The 25,795-nt window shown below is 29.4% G+C and overlaps 6 protein-coding genes across 6 annotated transcripts; 2 read left to right on the top strand and 4 right to left on the bottom strand.

Annotated features, from left to right (window-relative positions):
* Window positions 1-2,801: 2,801 nt before the first annotated feature.
* Window positions 2,802-7,295, top strand: PmUG01_14078800 (kinesin, putative; the record flags this gene model as incomplete). The annotated part of the gene is made up of 1 exon (XM_029008385.1): window positions 2,802-7,295. The coding sequence occupies one exon, from the start codon at window positions 2,802-2,804 to the stop codon at window positions 7,293-7,295; it is 4,494 nt and encodes a 1,497-aa protein (XP_028864680.1).
* A 781-nt stretch (window positions 7,296-8,076) lies between these two features.
* Window positions 8,077-11,519, bottom strand: PmUG01_14078700 (conserved Plasmodium protein, unknown function; the record flags this gene model as incomplete). The annotated part of the gene is made up of 11 exons (XM_029008384.1): window positions 8,077-9,036; window positions 9,310-9,378; window positions 9,500-9,553; window positions 9,782-9,858; window positions 10,090-10,129; window positions 10,296-10,354; window positions 10,526-10,574; window positions 10,713-10,811; window positions 11,020-11,097; window positions 11,264-11,337; window positions 11,465-11,519. The coding sequence occupies 11 exons, from the start codon at window positions 11,517-11,519 to the stop codon at window positions 8,077-8,079; spliced, it is 1,614 nt and encodes a 537-aa protein (XP_028864679.1).
* Window positions 11,520-13,415: 1,896 nt separating this feature from the next.
* On the bottom strand, window positions 13,416-14,432 carry PmUG01_14078600 (mitochondrial ribosomal protein L3 precursor, putative; the record flags this gene model as incomplete). Its single annotated transcript, XM_029008383.1, has 1 exon — window positions 13,416-14,432. One exon carries the CDS (start codon window positions 14,430-14,432, stop codon window positions 13,416-13,418), a length of 1,017 nt encoding a protein of 338 aa, XP_028864678.1.
* A 1,054-nt stretch (window positions 14,433-15,486) lies between these two features.
* UBC12 (NEDD8-conjugating enzyme UBC12, putative) lies at window positions 15,487-16,728 on the bottom strand (the record flags this gene model as incomplete). The annotated part of the gene is made up of 4 exons (XM_029008382.1): window positions 15,487-15,591; window positions 15,752-15,943; window positions 16,183-16,367; window positions 16,674-16,728. The coding sequence occupies 4 exons, from the start codon at window positions 16,726-16,728 to the stop codon at window positions 15,487-15,489; spliced, it is 537 nt and encodes a 178-aa protein (XP_028864677.1).
* A 633-nt stretch (window positions 16,729-17,361) lies between these two features.
* Window positions 17,362-21,102, top strand: PmUG01_14078400 (conserved Plasmodium protein, unknown function; the record flags this gene model as incomplete). The annotated part of the gene is made up of 1 exon (XM_029008381.1): window positions 17,362-21,102. One exon carries the CDS (start codon window positions 17,362-17,364, stop codon window positions 21,100-21,102), a length of 3,741 nt encoding a protein of 1,246 aa, XP_028864676.1.
* Window positions 21,103-21,622: 520 nt separating this feature from the next.
* PmUG01_14078300 (kinesin-13, putative) lies at window positions 21,623-25,252 on the bottom strand (the record flags this gene model as incomplete). The annotated part of the gene is made up of 2 exons (XM_029008380.1): window positions 21,623-24,934; window positions 25,202-25,252. The coding sequence occupies 2 exons, from the start codon at window positions 25,250-25,252 to the stop codon at window positions 21,623-21,625; spliced, it is 3,363 nt and encodes a 1,120-aa protein (XP_028864675.1).
* Between the last annotated feature and the right edge of the window lie 543 nt (window positions 25,253-25,795).

The following is a 25,795-nucleotide window of genomic DNA, read 5'->3' as shown; positions in this document are numbered from 1 at the left end:
GGACGATAAATTTTTTTTTTTTTTTTTTTTTTTTTTTTTTTTTCCTTCCTAAATATTCAATTACTACTCTATTTCTGCAATGTTTTTAATTTGCATCTACGCATATTTCTTTTATTTGGTTTTCTTACGATTACCCTTCTTATTTTTATTTTTCTTATTTGTATCTTTCTTTTATATTTATGTTACTTCTTCTTTTTGTAAATTTCGAATAACAATTCAAAGATAAAAAATTTTCTATAAATAAAAAAAAAAATAAAAAAAAATAAAAAAAAAATACTACCTTTTCAGCGTATTTAACATGTGCCTATTAGATGAAATTATAAATTTTCCTACTTTTTAAAACTTCCGCATATGCATATTTACATTTTTTATAAACATGCTTACAATATCTGTAGAAGTGTTTATCAGAGCAGATATTCAGCAAAATTTTCATGTTTTTATGTACATCACATCTGGCTTGATTCCTCACTCTGAATAAGGAAAAGGGCTCACGTTGCATAAGCAAACGGATATACATTCACGTATACACAAATATATGTACGTGCGGGAAGCGACAAAAGAAATGACAACAGTTCACCTATGTAGAAGCTACTTATATTTCAAATATATTTTTAACACACAAAAAAAGAGTATTTTGAAAGTGCTGTTACTACATCATGCTTCTTAACAGTACATTGTTGTTTTTGTTTTTTCTTTTTTGTTTTTCTTTTTTGTTTTTCTTTTTTGTTTTTGTTTTTTCTTTTTTTTTTTTTTAACAAAAATAGCATTCTTTTCCTTTTTCCGTCAATTTTACTAATCGCTCAAAAATTGAGAAATAGTAATTACGAAATGTATACTTGTATGTTGGTGCACTGATTGAAATGCTTTTAAAAGATAATAAAAAAAAAAAAATTAAAATATAAAAAATAAAGATTATAAAGTGAAAAATGAAAACAAAAAAAAGTAAAGTATAACACATGAAAGGCTTTATGAAGGCTCATGTAATTACTCTTTCGTACGACAAGTTCACATGACGAAGATAAACATTCATATCACACCATATCGCATATGTAATGCTCTAACTTTTAAAATATGCCTTTATTCGAAGTAAAAACGTTTTCCATATAGACACACGTAAACATGTACACACATATACACCCAAGTGCAACCATATACGAACATACATATACACATACATATTTTTGGCACAACAATTTGATAAGCTGTTTTAACAGCTTGTTTTACTTCTTCAAAGGGAAAATTATAATTATACGCCTCAAGTAACAGTTCAAACATCACCTCGAATGATAAGCAAGTAAGAAGGCAGAACCGGGAAGCCATACACATAACACATAGCATATAACATGCTACATTTTAAAAAGGTATCATATACATATATATATATATATGTTCCTTAAGATGGTAAAACGTACCTTTCTTTTTTTTTTTTTTATTATTTATTTATTTTTTCAGTTCTCGTAAAAAAATTATTTTACTTCTTATATTTTCAAATGCTTTTATTAAGTCGTTATGTACAAGGATACAGGGATGTACCTTCCGTCTTTTTTTTTTTTTTTTTTTTCAAAATTAGAGTAAAAATGGACACATAGAGTATAATGTAAATATATATATATATATATATATATATATATATATATATATGTATATATATACATACATATAAACATATATGTATGTTTATGCATGTGTGCTTGTCTGTACGCATGAGAATTCATCGCAAAAGTGAAATGCGGTAGAAGTATTACTTTTCTCCTCATAATATATGAACATGCACATGTTTTATATTGGTATGTACATAAATATATACACAAATATGTAAAACAAATTTTAATTACATGATGACGGAATGAACTATAAGACGCGATAACGTAGAAACTAAATAGGATTTTTTTTTTTTTTTTTTTTTTTCTCTATAACTGTGCATATTTACATGGTGTTATGTAAAAAAGGTCAATATTGAATTTTCTCAACTTCACTAATGAAAGACAGTCATAGTAACACATGTATTCACTCGCGCCTTAAAAGGGAGAAGTCTCCATAAAAAAAAAAAAATAAATAAATGAATAAAATTAGCAAAAATTAGAGAAAAATTAGAAAAGAAACGTAAAAAAAAGAAAGGTACAAACAGCAGTACAAAGAAAAGAAGAGACGAAAAAACGAAAAACGATTAAACTTGCGTAAAATGAGCCAAAACAGAGCAAAAGATAAACGTCTTCAATTTCTTTAGGAGTTCATATTTCATTACTTTCACTCATTATTTCCCCCTGTTCATATCACGTAAAAAGGATAATTTTAGAACTGCTAAAAAAACGAGAGCTGTTGGCAAAACAGACACTATAAAAAAGGGCATTCCTCGGAAGCCCAAAAATTGTGAACTTTGGGGGTATTCCACATATTTATAGGCATATATGTACCCCTATACGTATATATACATATATATATATATATATATATATATATGTATATATACGTATAGGGGTACATATATGCCTATATATACATTTACTGCAAAATAGCGCTCAACGGTCGCATCTGCTAGGGCTTTCACGCACGCGTACTCGGTACCTCTACCTTTCTGCGTCCTCTTATGTGTGCACATATGTATGTATAAACTTAGTTGCATAAATCTTAAAATACGATTGAAATAAAGTAGACAAATTACCTCTACTATTGGAAGAAAAAAAAAAAAAAAAATTTTTTAAATAAAATAATATCGACAGTAATAGTAACAATAACAACCATAACATTATCAACAGTAGCAACAGCAGTGACCTGACGGCATCGCATACCATAGGAGTATCATGGTGCACCGCATGCAGAAACAGAATCAAAACAGCCATGCCCTACCAAGTTCAAAAGCCAGAAACGGAAGCAAAGGAAATAAAGCGCACAAGCATAAAGAGGTGCATAAAGATGTTCATAAAGACGTGCATAAAGACTTATATCAGTGGTATGTTAGTAACAACATCGAGGAGAAAAAAAAGGTAAACGCTGACATTGAAAAAAATAAAGAAAAATATTTCGAAGATGTTATACTAAGTAAGAATATAGAAGAGTACATTAATGTTATATGTAGGATTAAAAACACATCTAGGGGGAAGGAAGACGAAGGGATTGAAACAAACATAACTAATGATAAAAGCACGGATGTTATAAAAAAGGTATCCTACAATAAACTAGTAATAGATACCTATCATTTGGGAGGGAAGAGCACTGTAAATTTTGAATACACGTATGATCGAGTGTACGATATAGAAAATAACAATCAGATGATATTCAACGATTATATTAAGAATAACATAAAAAATATATTCCAAGGTATAAACTGTAGTATATTAGCATATGGTCAAACAAACAGTGGAAAGACATATACAATGTTAGGCAATTTTGAATTTTTACATAACCTATTCCATTTATGTACAGAAAATAAAGATAATACGCATAGTACACATAGTACGCATAGCTTGCATAATACACGTAATAGATACATTAACACAGGGGATGCCTATGACCAAAGTAGTAAAGATGGTCATAATATGGCCATAACGTACGAAGAACTGTCAAACTGTATCACGAACGAACCAAACAATATAGGCTTAATAACTCTATGTATTAATTACATTTTCAATTATATAAATTTTCATAGATATAAAAACAGCGGAGGATTGGTAGAAAAAGAAAGAAGAAAAGAATTTGTTGTTACCTTGTCCATTTTAGAAATATACAATGAAGTGATATATGATTTAATAAGTGGTGAAAGCAATTTATCAGTACATATGATTGATTCAAACAAAAATGAATTTGTCATAAAAAATTTGCAAGAGGTCGAGATAGAAAATGTTATTAGTGCACTATATTATCTAGAACAAGGTGTTAATAATAGAAAAATTGCTTTTACTCATATGAATAAAGCATCATCTAGATCCCATCTAATTTTTATCATCAAAATAAATAGATATATCCATGAAACCAATACTATACGATGTGGTAAGCTCTGTCTAGTAGACTTAGCAGGTAGTGAAAGACTAAAACAGACGAAAGCTACTGGATCGGTTAAAATAGAAACTACTATGATTAATAAAAGCTTAACAGTTCTTAGCAAAGTTATAAATGCTTTAGCCGTTATGCAGATAAAGGAAAAAATGATAGAAAAACGTAGTCATGATAAAGCAGACGAGATGATGATAATAAAGCATAATTTAGAAAAGGTCCATATTCCAAATAGTGATCAGAGTAAAGATGAAACAATGGATGATGAACATTTATCTGATAAACATGAACCTGGAAATAATGGTCCAAAACAAAATTCTACTACAATGAAGAAGGCAAAATATGATGCGAATCATAATGTCAATGTTGTTCATATTCCTTATAGGGATTCCAAATTAACTAGAGTACTGTCAGATAGCTTAGGAAACAATTGTAAAAGCATACTTATATGTACCTTGTCATCGAAACTTCAATATCTGAACGAAACAGCATCAACTATTAAGTTTGCTCAGAGAGCGAAAATGGTAAAAGCTAAGCCAGTTATACGTGAGGAAAAAGTAAAAATTGAAAAAGAAGAAAATATAAAGGAAAATAAAACAACAGATCATCATATAGATAGTCAAAATAATAATTCAAATGAAAAAAAAATAGATATATTCTTTAATTTTAATAAAAATCATATAACTAAAGATATTATTTTTTTTTCCTTGAGTTTGTGTATTTTTAGTTACATCTGTGGATTCAAATGTACAGGAAAAGTAAAATATTTAGACTTCTTCATAGAATCATATAAAAACAAAATTAACATAATAAAAGAACAACTCAATAAAGGTACTAACAGTAGTACTGATATTAATGAATGCATATTAAAAACATTTGACGAACTGAAATTATTAACACATGAAGAAAAGGAAAATTTTATCAAATCAAACCAGGCAAAAACACAAGATGGCAAGCACACTCCTGCTTCCGAACATACCCACTCGAGTAAATTCAGAGTGAATGCCGATGAGACAAGCAGCACCACCAAGACTACTACCACCTCCATCGCAGCTACAGCTACAGCTACTTCCACTGCTACTTCTACCGCTACTTCCACTGCTACTTCTACCGCTACTACCACTGCTAATACTACCGCTGCTAATACTACCGCTGCTACTACTACCTCTGCTATCACCACTGCTACTACTACTACTACCACTGCTATCACCACCACCACCACTACTAGCTCCACTAACGACAACAGCATCATGCGTAACAGGGGATGCAACTTGGATGGCACAGATCTGGGAGATCTGAGTGAACCGGGCCAACCGAACCAAATGGATGAAAGCAAGAACTTGATCAATAAAGCAGAAAAAGATAACCATCAAACGGAAGAGGACGATCCGTTAATTGGCGATATATTAGTAAAAATGAAAAACGATATTTGTAATATTCTAAAATTTAATATAGCTAGCTTAAAGAGTACCGTAAAAGCAGAGGACCCAATTTTTGATGAAATTCTAGATATAGTAAATCATGTGAAAGAGAATAATAGCATTTTTTTACTAAATGGATTGAATGAAATTGAAGAAAATGTAGAGGAGGAACAAGAAGACGAGGCAAGCAGAACCACACTGCCATATAATGATGACGAAAATATTTTTAAAAATAAAAATCAGAACAAAGCTATAAAGGACCTAGATATATTAAGTAAGAAAAAAAAAAAAGAAAAATTAAATTTTTGCACAAAGGTTAATAATAACAATAGTAACAGCAACATCAACAGCTATAGTAATAATAACTCGGAAGGAATGAACGACAAAACGGCAATGATGAGGACCAAAGCGGAGAACGTAAATAAGCAAGATGAACGAGAAGCATTTTACTATAAATACTTCGCTCAAAATATTCTAAGCATAAAAAATATACAGAATATATTTGAGTATGTAAATAATAATTACGCCAAATTTATAAGTGACTTTACGACTGATAAAAGTAGTGTATTTACAAATCTCGACTTAAAGGAAAATTTAGATAAACAAGTTATAGAAAAGAATAATACTATATACAATTTTATACACTCAGCTACTATGTTTCAGCATAGCAGCACTTTAAAAAATTTAAATAGTAATTACTTTATAAATAAGGTACAGACCGAATTTTACAACACGTATAATCAAGGTCAAGATCACCACAATTATAATTTGAAATGTGTGAAAACCATTCATGATATGGAAAACAAAGTGCTCAGTGAAAACACAGGTACACATAATTCTCTATTTCAACCAAAAAAATATATTTCGATTAAAGATATCCAGCCTAGTGGTTCATCTGATGGGTGTGATACTCCTCAAGGTGGAAGTAAAAACGTCAAATTTGCAACTCAGCAGGGAAATGCTCCAACATCCTCCACAGCTTATGGTACAGAAGGTGATATGACTACTTCTACATCTGTCGGCATGGTACTAAACAATTATAATAGCAAAGGACCATGCGTCATAACTAATAACTGCAATAGCAATACACGAAAAACAGTAACACTCAGTGACGAATATAACAACAATAGGGATAATGAAATAAGAAAAGACTACACCACCACTTCAGATGGTATTCATGTTTTACATAATGATAAAGAAATAGTTGAATTTTCAAAAATGCTAGATAACAAAGACTTCAAAATGTTGTATGATTATTTAACTGAAAAGGATAACAAAAAGGAAGAAAACGTTTTTATAAAACGAGAAGAAGCTAACCTTGGGGATTTAAGTGAGCTAGAATCGCGGATAAACAACGAGATTAAAAAAATTAACGATAACATTAGTGTCGACATTTGTTCTAGTGCACACAGACGAGCACACAAATCGAGCGAAAGGAAAAAAAAAATGATGAAGACAGAAAACACTGGATGGTGCAAAAATGGTAATAATAATCACATCGATAAGCACAAGGACATATACAACGAAAACCTGAACAACATTGACATTTGCTACCTCGAAAAGAAGAGAAGCACCAATTTGTTCTTCAAAAGGTTACTAGATCTGATTAGAAATTTCTTCCAGAAAAAAGATGCAATCAGAGAACCCGTTGAAATAAAAACTACAGACATTATTGACAATGAACTTTTAAATAATAAGAAATTATTTGAGAAAAATTTAGAGTCTTACAATATTAGAAATTTTCAAATTAACAACAAAAAAATTTATCTTCTAAACGAAACGGAATATGCACACTTGAAGGACTTAATAAACTACAAAAATAAAATGCTATCCTTTTTGAACTGCGAATATAGAAAGTGTAAGTTATCACCTCATACTGTCTAACTTTTATTAAAAATTATCAGCACTGTTAAAGGGGGCTTTGAGGTGGTTCTACCTTTTGTATCATACAGGAAAACACGCACATAGGTACATACACAAACTTATATATATATATATATATATATATATATACTCGTGTACACATTTACGTAAACATTTACACAAACGTACCCATTTACCCACAAACATATATGCCCGATTCGGTGTGATGTGGAGGAGTTTCCGGTTGTTACAGACAGTCCAGGAAGATATAAACAATATGTAATATACGGGAACTAATGTGTAACCATTGGCATATAGCATATGTGTAATAATGTCCATAGCGGAGTACTACACCGTGGATACACATTCCCCCACGTGTGCACATCCATATGCATGACTATATTCACGTTTATATATACGTGTGAACACTAAAAAATGAGCGCATTTCTCTTTTCTCCATTTTTAAAACATGTATCCACATCATACAAACGGTTCTTACACAAAACAAACTAAAAATTTTGTATATGCAAAAAAAAAAAAAAAAAAAAAAAAAAAAAAAAATTAAATTATATAATAATGGCACGATTTATATTCTATTTTATTCTTTTATTTCTTTGTAAACCTTTCCAAAAACTTATAGAAAATCTTCAAATAACAGCAAATTTTATGGAATACAGCATCTTCAAGTTGTTTGCTGTGAAATATGGAGCATTGTGTAAGTATTCACATGTACACCTACATACGTATACACACCCTTAAATCATTGAAATTATACCTATCTTTCCATTATTTACCTTACATCTTAACAAACCGTTTCGTCAGCACCCTTAATTTTAATGTCTTCCTGTGTGCTCTTGTTGCACTTATTTCTGATTTCTCTCTCCTTCGGGTTGTCATTATTCATATCCGTACGTTCACTGATGGGTTTACTATCAATGTTTCGATTTGACGCGTAGTTATTCGTAGAATTGTTTATAGGAGTACTACCATTAGGGCTACCACTACTAGGAGTATCTCCATTTGACATATTTTCCCCCTTCCATGCGGCTTCTTTTGCATCATTCAGTATACCTTCTTTACGGTTTTCCAACTGCCTCTGCTCACTGGTACCTTTCCTATACCTCCTAAAGCGCCTGTTATTTGAACCATCAGCATTTCTATGGAAGTGTTCATTCTTCTCATCATCAAAATTATTGTTAAAATTGTTGTAGAAATATATATTACTTAATGTCAAGTAGTTCCATCTATCATTTTTTTTATTATGACTTTCTTTTTTTTTAACCTCCCTCTTTTGCACCTCTTTCTCTTCAATATTTTCCTTTAGCTCATTGTGTATATTATCGTAATTATTACTTTTTTTTACATTCTTTAATGGAATAGAAAAAATTTTTTTTTTTTCAATTTTATCAAATTTCATTTTATTATTTTCAATAAAAGCTTTTTCATAAAAGGAAAAAAATTGTTTTTTGTATATTGTATCAAATAGAGTTGTATTCTTTTTTTTTTTCATTTTATAATTTGAATTGAATATTTTTTTAAAAAAGCTATTATTATTTTTTAGTATTATTTTATCCTTGTCATCCCCATATTTTTTTTTCTTTTTTTCTTCATCCATCATCTCTAATTCCGTTTTGAGAATACACAAAATGGAAAGACATACATCCTCCTTTTCCTCTTCCTTTTCCACTCTTTCTTCTTCTTTGTTCAGCATTGCCATGTTAAGCTTAAACTGTTTTTTGTTCCTGTTATACCGCATGTAAAACTGTACAGGAAGGGGAAACACGCGTGTATATGTACATGTGCATGTTCAAGTGCATGTCTATATGCATATGTGCGTGTACTAGTGCATGTCTATATGCATATGTGCGTGTACTAGTGCGTATGATTGTACATGATTATTCCTTTATGTACACGCACCTATATGCTTGTCAATCTATACATACATGCGTGAAAATAGACATACACACGGGAATAATCATTCTTCACTCATGACCAACTCTTATCCAGTATTGTTTTCTAAATATGCATTGCTTACCTTTAATTTCCTTTTCACATTATTTCGATTATTTTTTTCCTCTTGAATTTTGTTATTCAGGTACAAAATCTACAGCAGTTCGAGGAAGGAAAGAAGTGAACACAGATGAGAAGAAATAAGAACAAATGAAAGAAATATTCAACAAATATGTAAAATTCTGGTTGACACTGTTTTACATTTCAATTTTTACACTTTTGTTTAGCTCCTCTACTTCCATGATTAGTTTTTTGTTACTGTCGACTTGCTACAATAAAAAGACGAACGAGATAAAAGGACAGAACTTACGCAAATATGAATACATGCCCATAAATATACACATACGCATATATACGTATATGCATATACACACACACATGTATATATATATATATATATATATATATATATATATACGTGTACATGTACACGTCCATGCACTTGCATAGACTGACTCGTTTTTTTGCTTATGTTGTAACGACAAATATTCGCTAACCTTAAGGTATAAATTGTTTATTGAGTCCAATTGCTGAGATAACCTTTCGATCTGGTCTTCCCTTAATTTTAATATTCCTTTTAAATTATAAAGGACACAATAAAAAAATAATAAAAAAAATTTTCATTTCATATATTATAGTACAACGGTACACATACGTGCTTTTTCTCATAGGTTCATTCAAGTGTATATAGAGAACACATACAACAATATAGATATATATATGTATATATAAATGTATATACACATGTATATATGTACGCATATATGTGTATATATATGTAAGTATTTACACACGCGTGCCTTACTAGTGCTGTTTGATTCGATTTTTTCCTCTGACGTTTTGCTCTGGCGAAAGAAAAAACAAAAATGCACATATACATGCATGTACATATATATGTATGTATGCATGTATGAGTATGCGTGTGCGTAAATAGTACGTATTAAACACGTTCATAAAAAATTAGTTCATGTGCCATGTTAATGCACCATTAAGAGACTTTTTTCAGCATACTATATTATTCACTTCATCCTGCAGATTTTGTGTTTTGTTGTTCTTTAAATTTATTTGTTCTGTTATTTAAAAAAAAAAAAAAAAATTAATAAATTATTTGCAACTTGTTGCAAAGGCGCGTAGTCTGTTTATATGCATTTATATTTAATTATATTCACTTATATTTCATTATATCTTTGTTTATTCATTATATATCACTTCCTTATTTTATCCTATTCTTTTGAAAATACCTCTATATATTTTTTTTAGCTGTTCTACGTGTTCAGAATAAAAGGCGCACTAAAAGGGATATGGGAAAATTAGTTAATTACGGCCAATTAATTTTATGCGCGTATTATGTACACACAAGCACACATATATATACATAAACACACACAAACACTCGCACACACACACACGAGCATCATTCAGATATACCTTGTCTTCCAAAATTATAATTTTCCTTTTCAAATAAACTAACAGCTTTTTCTCCCTCGCCCTCAGAGAATTAATGTCGTTTATTTTGTTGTAATAATGCTGTAAAATTGAAACAAAACAAAAATATGAGCAAAATATGAGCAAAATATGAGCAAAATATGAACAAAATAAGAACAACATCGAAATAAGTTTGAAACAAAATAATGCGTTAATACACGTTCATGTTCATGTACATATCTACACGGGCATGCACTCAAATGGTTGAGATGATTTATATATGATTGCGTTACGTTTTATATAGATTTACATTTTTTAAAAGGTTTATAGTTTTTTTGATTATGTAGAAGCTTTGTTTATATTTTAACAATTCATTATTATTGTTATCCTGCAGTGAATTAACAAGTTTCGTGCCAAAAAAAAAGAAAAAAAAAAAAAAAAAAAATAATAATAATAATAAATAAAAAATAAATAAGGGGAGAAAAATGGGTGAAAAGGGGATGAAAAATGGGAGAAAAAAAAAGAAAAAATATTATACGTAACAAATAAATTACAGCGTATAACAAATAATATTTCGTAAATATTGCATAAGCTGTTAAGACGTCCAAACTGTGGATGACGGAACAATCTGTTTTGGGTCTTTATGAATCAACATTAAAAAGGTAAAGAACAACAGTGCATATAACACATATATACATATATACATATATTCATATGTACATATATATGTTTGCTTATAAATTAATTCTATGTACAACTATTCGCTTTAAAATGGCTTGTGAAAAACACAAGACGCGCAATAATGTACATTATTGTCCACATGGCTCATTTTTTCCCTTTGCCTTTTATTATCAGCTAATTAAAAAAAAAAAAAAAAAAAAAAGAAATTAAAATGTATAACTATAAATATATGCACATACATATACATGTACACATATATACATATACATGACGAGGGATAGACGTTTACAAACGTCAGATGTTAATAGGTTTAATTGTTTCCTCTATCCTTATATTTTATTTTTTCCCCTTATGCAAATATACACACATACATATATATACACATACACATATACACATACATATATACACATATATATAAACACATACATATATACACATACATATATACACACATACACATATAACCATATATACACTCATATGCGCATTCCAGCACATCCATGGGCTTATTCAATCATTAAAATGATGCCCTGTTCATTATTTTTCTTTCTCTTCACATATTATATATTTTTTTTCTTATCCTTTTTCGAGTTATTTGCAAATAAAGCATAACATAAAAGCATATATACGTGCATACCCCCTCACATATACACACTCAAACTTACGTACTTTTATTTTCGCTATGAATGTCCGCACTCCTCTGTTTATCTTCTTTCATGGGTTTTAAAAAATAAATTGAAAACTTTCAGTTAAGCTGTAGTAGAGTAATCACTTATATGTTGATTAAATTTAAGGAAAAAATATTCATATGTCTCCTAATCTTCAAATATGTACATGTGTACTCGTGTGCGAACATGCCAGTATATACTTGTGTATGTGTACATGCTTATATATATATATGTATATATATATATACCCATTTATCAAAAGTAATTATAATTATGCCATTTCAAATCTTATCAATATAATATATTAACAAATTTTTTTTTTTTTTATAATATCATTCATTAATGCAAAACGAGTTTGCAACTTACCCTAGCTGAACAAAATTAAACTATGCTAAAATATGCATAAATGAAAAAAAAAAAAAATTAATAATAAAAAAATTAAAAAAAAAATTAAAAAAATAATTAAAAAAAAAATTAAAAAAAAAAATTAAAAAAATAACATAAAAGGAAGAGGAACATAACAAAAACGGAACAGAAACGGAGCAGAAAAGGAACAGAAAAGGAACAGAAAAAACTATGAACATAAAATGAATGTTCTTATATACTTTACTGTTTTGTCCGTTATATAAGTGCTTTGATTATGTAGGAACGTTTTGCGTAAACACTCTTTACGTTTATCCTTATGACAATGCCAATACCAATGCGCACATATGAATTATATATTAGCTAATATATTCATATGAATATATTTGTGTTGAAGGGGTCCTCATAAATAAACAGAACAAGTACATTCATATGAATAAATATACATACACGCACATATATATACATAACAATACACGTGTATACGTAAGCATGAATGTTTTGATTCATTTTTTTATGCGCACACGTACCTACTGCGCACGTTCTATTTATTTTTTAGGTAAAACTGAAAGAACAGAATTTTGCTAAAATATAAATCATACGAGGAAGGGGAATTCAAAACAGTAAATTAAAAAATAAAACTACGAATGTTATGGTTAAGGTAATGTTGTGGATAAGGTAAGGTTAAACTTAAGGTTGCTGCACAATTTTATGATACCAAAATCTTTCCAAAATTTAAATGCACTGGAAGGCTAAAAATGATGAGATGCAAACAAGTGACAAAATGTATGAAAATAAGAGAGATTAAGAAAACATATTCGTATATATGCATATGTACGCCCACATAAGTACACATTCATACATACAAACATACATACACACATACGTAAATATACATGTGCACTTTTTTCTTAGAAAAAGAAGCGAGAAAGGGCGCGAAATGGGAAATATCACGTACAGAACTCCTGAACAGGTACATGCAGGAAACAGTTCATTTATTCGTGGGTTCATATAGGGGAATTTCGTTATAGAGAAATGGGTCTTCTATACTATGAGGCATATCTATAACATTTTTATATTTTTTATTTTTCTTATATATAAATGTTGGATAATATAAATATATTTTATTTTTGAATTTATTGAAAGATCTACCTTTCGCATCAGATATTTTTATAACTTTATTTTTATATCCCCCAATAGGACCTTTAATAAATAATAAATTTTTAAGACTATTAATGCGAAATAGTTTATTATTGCTACACTTAACTAAGCTTTTTTCACCTATATGTGTATTCATTTTCTTATTTCGAAAAACTATATTGATAGTTTTCCCCATAGAAACACTACCTAAACTTCTGTGTGCTTTACTCTCAGTACCATGCGATTGATTTTTACCACTAAAATTCCATTTTTTCATTGCACCACAAAAACCTTTATTTTTTATACTTGAACTAATAAATAAATTTTGACCTGGAGAAAAATGTCTAGGTGAAAATTTATGCTGAACAGGTAAGAAACAATCACTCGTACATTTGAATTCTCTTATTTTATGTATAAATCCTAACTTCCTTTTAATATAATTACCAATATTATTTTTACTCTGTTTTGTAACGTTCATATTACCTATTCCTATTTCTAAAGCTTCATATCCATTTCTACTTATATTCTTTTGATCTAACACATAACAATTGCTTATCTTAACGACTGTTACTGCATGTTTTACTCCCCATATATCCCATATACTCATACACCCAACTTTGTATCCTAACAATCCGGTTCTTCTACTATTCCATAATGGATATACTTTTTCTATTTGATCGTCCTCTTTCTTTTCTTCATATTCTATTTCCTCCTCCTCTTCCTTATTTATTTTGTAATTATATTTCTCATTTAACAATTGTAACCTTCTTATCCATTTAGAAGCATAAAACGTTCTTCTTTCTCTTATTCGAAAAATGATACTATGTAGAAGACCGTTCCTTCGTTGACCCAAGTTACCACCATTCATTGTAAAGCAAGCTTCACGTTCAGTGTGAACGCAAAGACAGGAAAATCAGAAAGAACAAAACAAAAAACAAAAAAATAATTACGCAAAATTTTGCAAAACGAAACAAAATATTAAAAAATTATGCATAACAGAATAACAATATTTTCCGTTCACTTATGCAGAATACGCTTCCCCATTTTGTTCCATATACTATTACACAATTTGGTGGCGTACCACTGAACAAAATGTTTTTTCTTCTTTCTACTCTACTAGAACATAAAGGTCAACACCACTGATTAATGGAATAATGAATATTGCACATTTCACCTAAAGGTATATTTTTTTTTTTTTTTTTTTTTTTTTTTTTTTTGCTTCATTAAATGGCAGCTTAATTATTATTTTGTTTCTTATAACCACGAGGGCAAATATAATGCTACTTTAACTATGTAAATCCCCTTTTCGATTGTTATTATTTTATGTGCATTTTTTTCCCCGCATTAACATTTTAACAAGGACAGTTTATTGAAGGTACATGTACAGTATAAATTCAACGAATTATAATATGGCGAAGTGGAAAATGGAGTAGTGAACTAATAACGTAGCCGAGCAGCAGTACGCTAAAAAGTAAAAAAAAAAAAAAAAAATGCTAACATGCTAACTCACTTTTAATAAACTTTTATCAAAAGAAAAATGTATACTTGTACAAAAATGCACTTGTAATTTGTAAGAATATGCCTTAAACAGGTGACGAGGTGCTATGTTAAATATTTTCAAGTACAATATATACTGTAGTGACATAAAATCTTTTTTTCTTTTTTTCTTTTATTATATTTTTATACGATATCTAATGTATATAACTCATATTTAGTAAAAAACACAAAGATGTTTTTCTTACCCAAAGGCAGGAGCGGGTAACGAAAGAGCGCACACATTTGCTTGTTACATGTATGTATAACATATATATATACTTGTACATATAATATATTTATATGTAGGATGAACACTTTAAGGTTAATATATGATTATTTTGCATGAACATAATAACTATAAAAAAATATGCCAAATGAAGCAAGGATTATTTCCCCTGGAATAAAGAATTATTTATTTGTTGAAATATTATTTTGTCATTTTTAAATACTTCCGCTGCTGATTTGTTGAAAGGATCATCCGTTGAGGGCTCCTGAAGGAATGTAACATAAATCAAATTAAAAAAAAAATTAAAAGGAATAAATATAATGAATAAGAGAAACAAAATGTACATATATATATACACATATATAATTAAGTACAATATTAGCTGTAAAAATCTCATTTGCGCAAATACACAAGTACATGTTGACAGATAAAAACAAAATAGCGTGGATAATGCATAAAGCAAAATTGTTCTCATCAGTATTCGACACATAAATTAATACATTTAACAACAGAAGTAATCCTAATATTAACATTTGTAAATTTATAATTGGGTTCCATTCAAGCTTTAAAATATTCAAACAAACATTTCCGTTTTCATCAATATTTGGGTGAAATATCTAAAAATGAAGGAACAATGAGTGAGGTACATGGTCAATGGTAGGTACATGTGCGTATACTTTTATGTGCAAATGATTTCCTTAATTGGTAATAATTTTTCCCATTTTTCCTTAAATGGTAATAATTTTTCGCATTTTTCTTTAATTGGTAATAATTTTTCGCATTTTTCCTTAATTGGTAATAATTTTTCGCATTTTTCCTTAATTGGTTGTATCTTTTCCTATTTCTGTTTAATTACCTTGCTGAGACAGGTAATTTTGGGTGGAGTAATCGGATAACTATCCTTAAATTTTATGAGAAACTCAACGGTTTTATTCCTAAAATAACTATCCTTTGGTGTTATCGATATTCCAATTTCTTTTAAATCGGTATCGTCAATTTGGAATAATTTCACCCCTTCAATTTCGTCTAAATCCATTAATTCTTTCATGCAAAAAAAGAAAAACAATGTAACAAAAAAAAAAAAAAAAAAAAAAAAAAGAAAAAACACTCTCATAAAATATAATTTTTACTTATTGTTGCATTATAAATTTATAATCAAATTTTCCTTTTTTCATTTGCCGCATCCCGGTGTTAGCGTAAAATTGAATATACCCATAGTTGTATTCGTATATGTATACAACGTTAACAATTATACTGAATTTCCCTTTTTTACATTAAATCAGTGGCTATTCACACGCATATTTGTCTTAATTTTAATTTTTTATTTTTTTGCAAAATAAAGGATACCTTTTTGAAGAATTAGTTCGAACGGTTTTAATCTCCTAATAGCTTCGTCTTTCATTGTACTGTTCAGAATAATTTCTCAAAAGAAAAAAAAAAAAATAAATAAACCATACTTTATTCACGCTGTGAAAAAATGGCATATAAACTATGTAGAGAATTTTTTCTCATTCCATTTTATCTATATTTATATATATGTAATTCCACATATTACTTAGGAATAACAGTTTTTTTCTATTTTTATTTTATTTTTATTTTATTTTTATTTTTTAATTTTTTTTTTCTTGGTAAAAAAATTCAATCCTTTTTCAACTTCAATGAATATGTAATGCGAGCTGCTTAAATAATTGTAATTTTATGTATCAAAAAGTGGATACAAATTAGGGTTAAGGGAAAGATGAACACGCTTATTTTGATAAAAAAAGAATAGGAGTTGACCTTTTCTACAATATATGCGCAAAAAATGTATTCCTTTTGAATGACCCTATCTCTAACGTGTACAGGTGCGCAGCGATATGCAAATTATTTTCCTTATGTAGTATGTATGTATATACATGAATACATACATACGTACGTGCGTACATACATTAGTACATATATATATACCTCAGCGCAGCAGTTTTTTGCTCTAAATTGGGCTTATATTTACCTATCTGCTGTGTCAAAAATGTTTTCGCGGGGAACTAGTTGAAACATGAAAAGGAGAAAAAACTGCTCAGTCTTTTGCCATTTACATGAACAAATCAGGAGAAAAAACAGCAGGAGATATTTTATAACATCTATAGAACTCAAAAAGAAAAACAATTTTAAAATATGGAAATACGAAAATAATAATTATAAGGCAAATATATTTTTTCATGAAAATTTTCAAATTTTTAAGGAAAAAGATTATTTACTAAAAACAAGAATAAGTAATTTTAAAAAGATAAATAAATGTAATATAAATTATTTGTTCATATTTTTACAATTTGATGAAATATGTACTGATCATTTTTTTAACAACACACTTCCAACTAATGGAATACACATTCAAATATTGTCAAAATTGAATTACTTACTTTTATTAAAAAGGGTCATCAGAAATGATACTTCCCTTAATAGGTCCTTAAAATACATTTACCATAATTATGTGTTAGCTAGGGAAGGACGTAATGGTAATGATGTAATAAGCAGTTGCATAGACCATCGTTTGTGTGTACCAGGTGTTGATAAAAATAAAAATAGGAGTATCACTATACACAGAAAAGACGATGCCCCCAGTAGTAGCTGTTGTATTAACGATGCAGCAATAGCACCTGCTAGGGGTAGCAGCGGTAATAGTAGCAGTGGTAGTGGCAATATAAAAAAGGAAGATGGTAAGGAATTTTTTTGTTTAAAAAAAGCGAGCGAGCTTTTCAAAGTGGACAATTGTAAGATAGTAATTCATACAAATATTAATAACAAATATATAAAACATGTATATTTAGAGGAGTTAGATGAGGATATAAGCACTCAGTTAAACTATGTATACATGTTTGACAATAAGATCGCAGATAAATATATATTACTACAGCTGTATAGTTTTTATGAATATTATAAGGAAGAAGTAGAGAAGAAGAAGAATGAGTTTTTATTTTTTCTGGATAGACTATGTGAACGGATGTTAGACAAAATGAACTTGATAGATTTAGTTTTTATCTTTCATACTCATATAAAACAAAATTATTATAATCATTTGTTTTTATTTATTTTAATGAACAAGTCAGAATATTTTTTAAATACTACAGCACAGTTAAAAAAGGAAGAGAAAAAACAACAAATCATTAAAAAGAAATATAATCAAAAATCATTAATTACATTTTTTCATTCCTTAACTAACTACTTTTTTTATTTAAGTAAACACGATACGGATGGGAGGTATAGAGACAAACTGAACTATGTCAAATGGTTGATATATAACAAAATGTATGGGTACTTGTTACAATATTTGCAGGAAAATTACACGCTTTTTACTGCCCTCGATATGACCATATTATACTCTTCCTTTTTTAAGTTAGGAATAAAAAATGATCAGCTCCAGGGGGTGTTGCTGGACTACATAGTTTGCAGAAGCGTCGATGGTGTGGCTAGCACGAATAGAGGTGATGACAAGGCAAGGACAAATGCAAGTGATGATGTAGCTAGCACAGATCGCGGTGATGGTGTAGCAGACATACAGAGCAGCACAGGCGGGTGCCATGATCGCATGAGCGGGGGAAACATGCAAATATTCTGTTCCTTTGTAAACATGTTTTGTAAATTCTTCACTCAGTTTAGCTATAGCAAAGAAAAATACACGAAAGTAATAAAAAGTTTATTAGTTATATTTGAAAACAATTTGAAAATTATAGTAGAATTATTTTTTAACAATGCTTGTCCAACTGAGGTAGATGATAAAAGGCGAACGTCGACTGAAAGTTTTCTGAATATAGTAACAAATAAGGACGTAAATTATTTTGCTTTTATTAATTTACTACGAATTAGTAGGAGAAGTGAAAATGGTACTTCCCTTCTAGTAGGGTCAAAAGAGAAGAAGTGGTCGAAAGGCGTAAACCAATTTAGTAGTTCCAATTGCACAGACGGTAAGGACAGTAACATTTGTAAGGATAACAGTGGGGAGAACCTGTACAATCTTAGTACAATTAATGAAAATATAAAATACATTGTTAACGTTCTAAATTCTACATACAAGATATTAAATCATACAATTATGTCGTACAGAATAAATGAATTTAGTAAAAATTTTCATAAAATTCAGTTATACAATTTTGTAGATAAAATGATATTTGGTCATACCTGTACTGATAACTATAACTGTACAGAATATACACAAATGTTGAGAAGGTATATATATAACATTAGTCTGTTTACATATTCAGAAGGTATAAATATAAATCGTTTATTCATTTGTAGCTATATTGGAAACTTGTTTCTCTGTGATTTTGTAAATGTATACATAAAGAGTATATCACAACAGCTGCTTAACAGTGGTGAACGAATTAGCACGATAAAAGAAAAACTTAATGATGACTTTTTTTTTTCTCAAATTGTTACTAACACATTGGGAGCTATTAATAATTTAAATATTAGGAGAAACGGTATTTTTGAAAATATATCTTATTTGATTAAAAAAAATACATTTCATCTACAATTTATGCATATAGCAAATATCATACACTCATTTGCATCTGTCAAGATTAGAAATGAAAAACTGCTTTGTTTCTTATTACACGAATTGATGCTTCAAATGAATGTAGAAAGGAATAAAAAGCAACTGAATGATCAGATCTTAAGTAATATATCTATTTCTTTATTAAAATTAGATTTCCCCAATGAAAAATTTGATCATATAATTTTTGCCAATTTTAAGAAAGTACAGTCATTACAGTCCCTCATTAATATTACTTTTTACATTTCTTACTACAATTTGGTATATCCCTTTTTAAGAGAAAATTATTTTAATTATTTTTTTCAACATGTAAAAATATATAAAATGGATCACTTAACTGTACAAAGTAAGGCACAACTAAAATTAATCTCTTTTCTAATTTTGCACATTCATCGTTACTGCTCTGTTAAATCAGGCATATCTGATATATCGTTTGACGCCTTTGTGAACAGTTTGAACAATCTTATTCGTTCCTCCTCAAACCATAGTTACACAAAATTGTCAAACGTGGGTCTTTATAATCATACTTTGAAGAAAGTATACAACTATGTTACATACATCGTTAGAAAGCGAAATGCACTAAATAACTATTGTAGGATTAATCAAAAATTTTTTAAGAATCAAAATAATTCACTTAGTAAGCACACCAAAGCTTTAAATAGTAACCAGCCATATAACGTGTTTTTAAAAAAGCATCGAACAAAGCAGTTATGCATCAGTAACTGTAAGAGGGGCATGCATTCACATAGTACAGCCCCTCACGGTAGACCTTGTGGTAAGTTCTGTTCTCATATATATAACAGCGAGCATAGAAGAGAACATAGAAGCATGCACAGCAGATTACATGGCAGATTACGTATCAGATTACATGGCAGATTACATGACAGATTACATGGCAGATTACATGACAGATTACATAGCAGCGTGGAACAAAATATAGAGGGGAAAAACACGAACACGTGTTTCTCTCTTACGCATTTAAAGAGCACCTCCATAAACATGTTTGACATTTTTACATATAAACTTCTAAAAAACAAAAACGATAAAAATGTAAGGTTACTAGATCGAGAGAATTATCTCAATCTTAACTTTGTTTCCGCATTTCCATTTCCAGAAAAACCGATAAATTATTCGACCTCGAATCTGCACAACGACATATTCGACGTTATTGTATCCCTGAACATTAAGAGAACAGCAGTGAAGGAGATATCCCATTACCCCTATTACGTTGACATAGTCCTCCTCTAACAGTAACTGTAATAGTAAACGCAATCCCAAATGCAGCAGTAATATTATGTAAAACTTAACTGGGTGAAGCCGGATAGCAATACTATGTATATTTTATACCTTTTGCAGTACTTTTTTTTCTATTTTTCTTTTTTTTTTAAAACAGTATAACTACAAATTTTCGTGGTACATACGTGAATAAGCGCACACACATACATACATATGTGTACATAACTATGTATGTACGCAAGCAACACATGGGTGTATATGCACATCTGTGTGCTCTCTCAGATTTGCACGCTCATCCGATCAGGCGCTTCAGCCAAATCGTCGAATATTTTCTCAGTTTTAATAATTTACATTTAAAAATACAAACACAGAAACATGAGAATATTTTGCAAGTTGAAGAAATGTTTAACAAAAAAAAAAAAAAAAAAAAAAAAAAAAAAAAAAAGGGGAAAACTGTATGTGATGAAAAATTAGAAAAGGAAAAAAAAATGCTAACAGAACTGCATAATTTTGCATATGCTTTGTAGAAAATTTATTTTATCATTCTGCCTGGAATAACCTCCGTTTTAGTGAAGCTACCATTGGCACTACTTTTGGAATCGTCCACATATTTTTTGCTCATCGAGTACGTATTTAAGTTGGCATGAATGCTCGCATTTACATTAGCATGTAAGCCGGAGTTCACATTGCTATCAACACCACCATGCACGATACTACCATTTTCACTGTTCTGGGGTACGTTAAACAATATTGAGCTGGCCGATTTATTCTGATACTCCATTATTAAGAACTGATGCAGTAGTCTTAAATTTTCGCTTTCACACCATAACTGCCTTAACATAATTAAATTAATAATGTCCTTTTCTAATCTACTATAAGCATAAAAATGAAATTGATCATCTGGGTTATTACTACATATATGGCACATGACCAAATCTTTTTTCAAATCACTAGTTTCATTATTTGTTTGTATATCAACATTTTTTTTAAATAAAAACAGGAGTTTATTTAATATGACTTTTCTTTTTTCATAAATTAATTGTGCATATTTGTCTACTTGTTCTAAACTCATAATATTAATATCTTCATTGATATATTTCTTAATGACATTATCTTTATCTGCTTTATACTTTGACAATAAAATTTTATTTAATATACTTTGTGTATCTTCATATAAATTTGTTATGTTCAAACTATTCAAACAACTATCTAACATGCTATTCACGTTCTTTTGGAACTGATTCAGGTAATCATTATTTGAAAAATTGTTCATTTTATTTGCATGAGTTCGTTCTTCATCCATATTATTCACATCTACTATTTCTTTATTAATGGTATCTTTCGTTCTAAATTCTACGAATCCATTTTCATTACAATTAGTCAAATCGTTGTTGTTGTAACCATAGCTCGGGTTAGTGCCTAAATAGTCGCTTACTTTGTGTTCTTGATGATTATTTATGTTGTTTGTCTCGTTCGCACTTCCGTTAGGGATAGGGATATTGGTGTTTTCCAAGTTAGTGTTTTCCACACACGTAGCTGAAATGTAATTTGCACTATTTTCCGTATCTCCTAATGCATTTAATTTCATGCTCACGTTCGTTTGGATTCCATTTTCCTGATAGTTATTTACAAGAAGATTCGTTCCCTTTGTAGACCTCTTCTTTATGTCAATAAAGGTACCATTATTCTGCATTTCATTGCCATAATTCGTTGTATTATTCACCCCAGCGTTGCTGTTACTTACATATGGATAGTTCATACTTGCATTGTTATTCGTATTAAATAAGTTCTGACCAATATACGGGATAAACTTGTTCACATAATTATCCGTATAATGAGAAACAGCATCGAAAAATATATTGTCATTCTCTTTGTTGTCTTCTCTTTCATTAACATTCCTCATATGTACAACAGGGTTGATAGTATTCTTTGCATTGTTGTTATCATTAATATCTTCATTGAGACTGCTAACGTTGTTCATGTTGTATAGGACATTCTCTTCAGTATTTACATTACTATTTTTTAAAAAAGAATTTTCTTTTAATTTTTCCTTTTCTTGTGAAAAATTAGTTAGTTTACTTCCTACACTATGTCTGAGTAACTGTAAGTCGCTTTTTTTACTTTTGCTCATGTTCGTATCACAACTGCTTCTATTTCTTAATTTATCATCTTGTTTACCAATTTTTTTCGTTAAAAACATACGTTTATCATTGTTGTTAAGGCTACAGTTCATTTCATCCAGTGAGGAAAAATCAGAGGTGTCCGAAAAGGTATAACTTTGCTGCATGAAATTCTGCTTCTTACTTGCACTATCATAATTTGTATTATTTTTTAAATTTAATAGACTTTTTTTTTTTTTTTTCTCTTTTATTTTGTCTATTTCGTTAACAGAGCCGTATTTTCCGTAGACACATGAAGTATCTTTGTTCTTTTCGATGTTTTTATTACTGCTGCTCTTAAGGGAACCACTACCATTGTTCTTGCCATTGTTCTTATCATTGTTGTTGTTGTTGCTGTGATTGTTGCTGTGATTGTTGCTGTGATTGTTGCTGTGGTTATTGTTGGTGCTACTGCTATTATTGTTTGTGCTATTGTTGATGTTCCTTTCCCTTATCTCATTAAACCTTAGACTAATCTTATTGCTAGGAAAGAAGCCACTCGACTTTATGTTAATATTCTCAGTACTTGAGTTGTTATAATATTCTGAGTTCTTAGAATCTAGAATACTAATTTTTTCATTGTTCGTGTCTTCTTCTTCATTTGTGTTTGGTTTTGTTTTAAAGCTTTTTACCCTTGATGAGTAACGTAACGTATTCAAAGTTTGCTCACAGCAGCTTATAGTGGGTGATATATTAGCAATCATAATACTCTTAGACTTACCAACAAATATATCACGTAGTACTTTTGTCAATTCAGAATCTCTAAAAGGTATATGATTTTTTTCTGCATCCATAGCTCTAATACATTCCTTTAAAGCTAATAATGATCTATTTATATTTGCCCCATCTGTTTGTGTTTGTTTATTTTGCGAAACCGTGTCAGCACCTCTTTCACTACCTGCTAAATCTATAAAAGCAATTTTCCCTGAAGATATGTTTTTATTTATATCCTTTAAATCAATGTTTAATATTGCATGAGATCTAGATGATTCATCATTTTGTGAATTAACACCAATTTTTCTTAACAATACACCTTCTATCATTTTTAATATTAATTCTTCTTTAGAGAGAACTCTCAACACCTTTAAATCTTTTACAACAACCTCCTTTTTCCCATTTTCTAAAGCTGCTACCATTTTTCTTTTTTGTAATAAGTCATATAACTTACCACAATATATTTCATAAAACGATATGAATATACCTTTACTATTTTCCTGATCATATACACTTAAAAAATTAAATATATCATCTGCAGCATATTGAAAAATACCTGGGGTTTCACTCTGACCATATGGTTGAGAACCTAACATAGTATATGTTTTACCACTACCTGTTTGCCCATATGCAAAACATGAACATACAGAATTATTTTCAAAAATGTCTACAATTAACGGTTTTATTGTATTCACATAAACTGTAAAGTTATCTACTGTTTCATCAAACACCTTGTCTACAACAAACTCGTGCCTTTCTATATATTTCGTCATGTCTACTTTATATCTTGGTTCATCTATATAAATCGTACAGTTATCTTTCATTGTAATTATATCGCTGTCTTTTTTTTTTTTCTCTAACTCGCTTATTGGTCTTTTCCGCACTACTACCTTTATTTTGCTGTTCATATTTTTACTTCTACTTTTTGATTTCTGTCCCACATTCACGCTCTTCTGCGGGTACGCCTCGCTCTGCAGGGGGGGGGAGGAAGAGAAAGAAGAGTGTGCATACATGTATACATATTTGTGGATGTTTGCGTGTGCACATATACATTTTATCATTTTTATTTCCCTACTATATGCTCATGATCATTTCGTAACGCTGTAATGTTGTCACATTGCTACGTTGTTATTTTTCTACACTGTTATTTCTTCTTTTTATTTTTTTATTTTGGCGCTTTTTTATTTTATTTTTTTGTTTCTCCCATATGCACATATTCATATTTTTTTAGTAATTACTTTGTTTTTGACGATCGACTGTCTTTTCTGCTGCATCGTTTTTTTGAGCATATTCTTCTGGTTTTATAAAAGGAAAATTTGAAGAGAAATAATATTCGTTCTATCACCAGAAATCATTAGTGGGACAGATTGCATACATATTTATTCTATGTTACAGTTATTAAAAAATCGATGATATGTAGGTACTTAAAACTACTGCACGAAGTTAGCAACTTGTGTTTTTATGTACACACATACTATTACGCATATAATATTAATACATGTATCTGTATTACTCACGCGCACATATATATATATATATATATATATATGTGCGCCCGCATTAATGTATGTACAAGTGTACACACAGTAATTATATACCAATAATCGCTTAAAAATAAACACGAGCTGCGAGTTATTCGTAAATACATATGCTAACAATGAGCATAAAAAAATAAAAATAAAATAAAACTACGAAACACTTTTTCATTCTTTAAAAAATATGAATAAATAAAAAAAAAAAAAAAGAAAAGAAAAAAAAAAAAATGGGGGATGGGCGTGAAAGTTGTAGTGGAAGAGAAGGACGAAGAAAAAAAAAAACTAACATGAAGAAAT

This window comes from Plasmodium malariae (assembly GCF_900090045.1).
Source record: "Plasmodium malariae genome assembly, chromosome: 14".
NCBI classification, from domain to species: Eukaryota; Apicomplexa; class Aconoidasida; order Haemosporida; family Plasmodiidae; genus Plasmodium; species Plasmodium malariae.
This window is presented reverse-complemented; position numbering and strand designations above follow the sequence as displayed.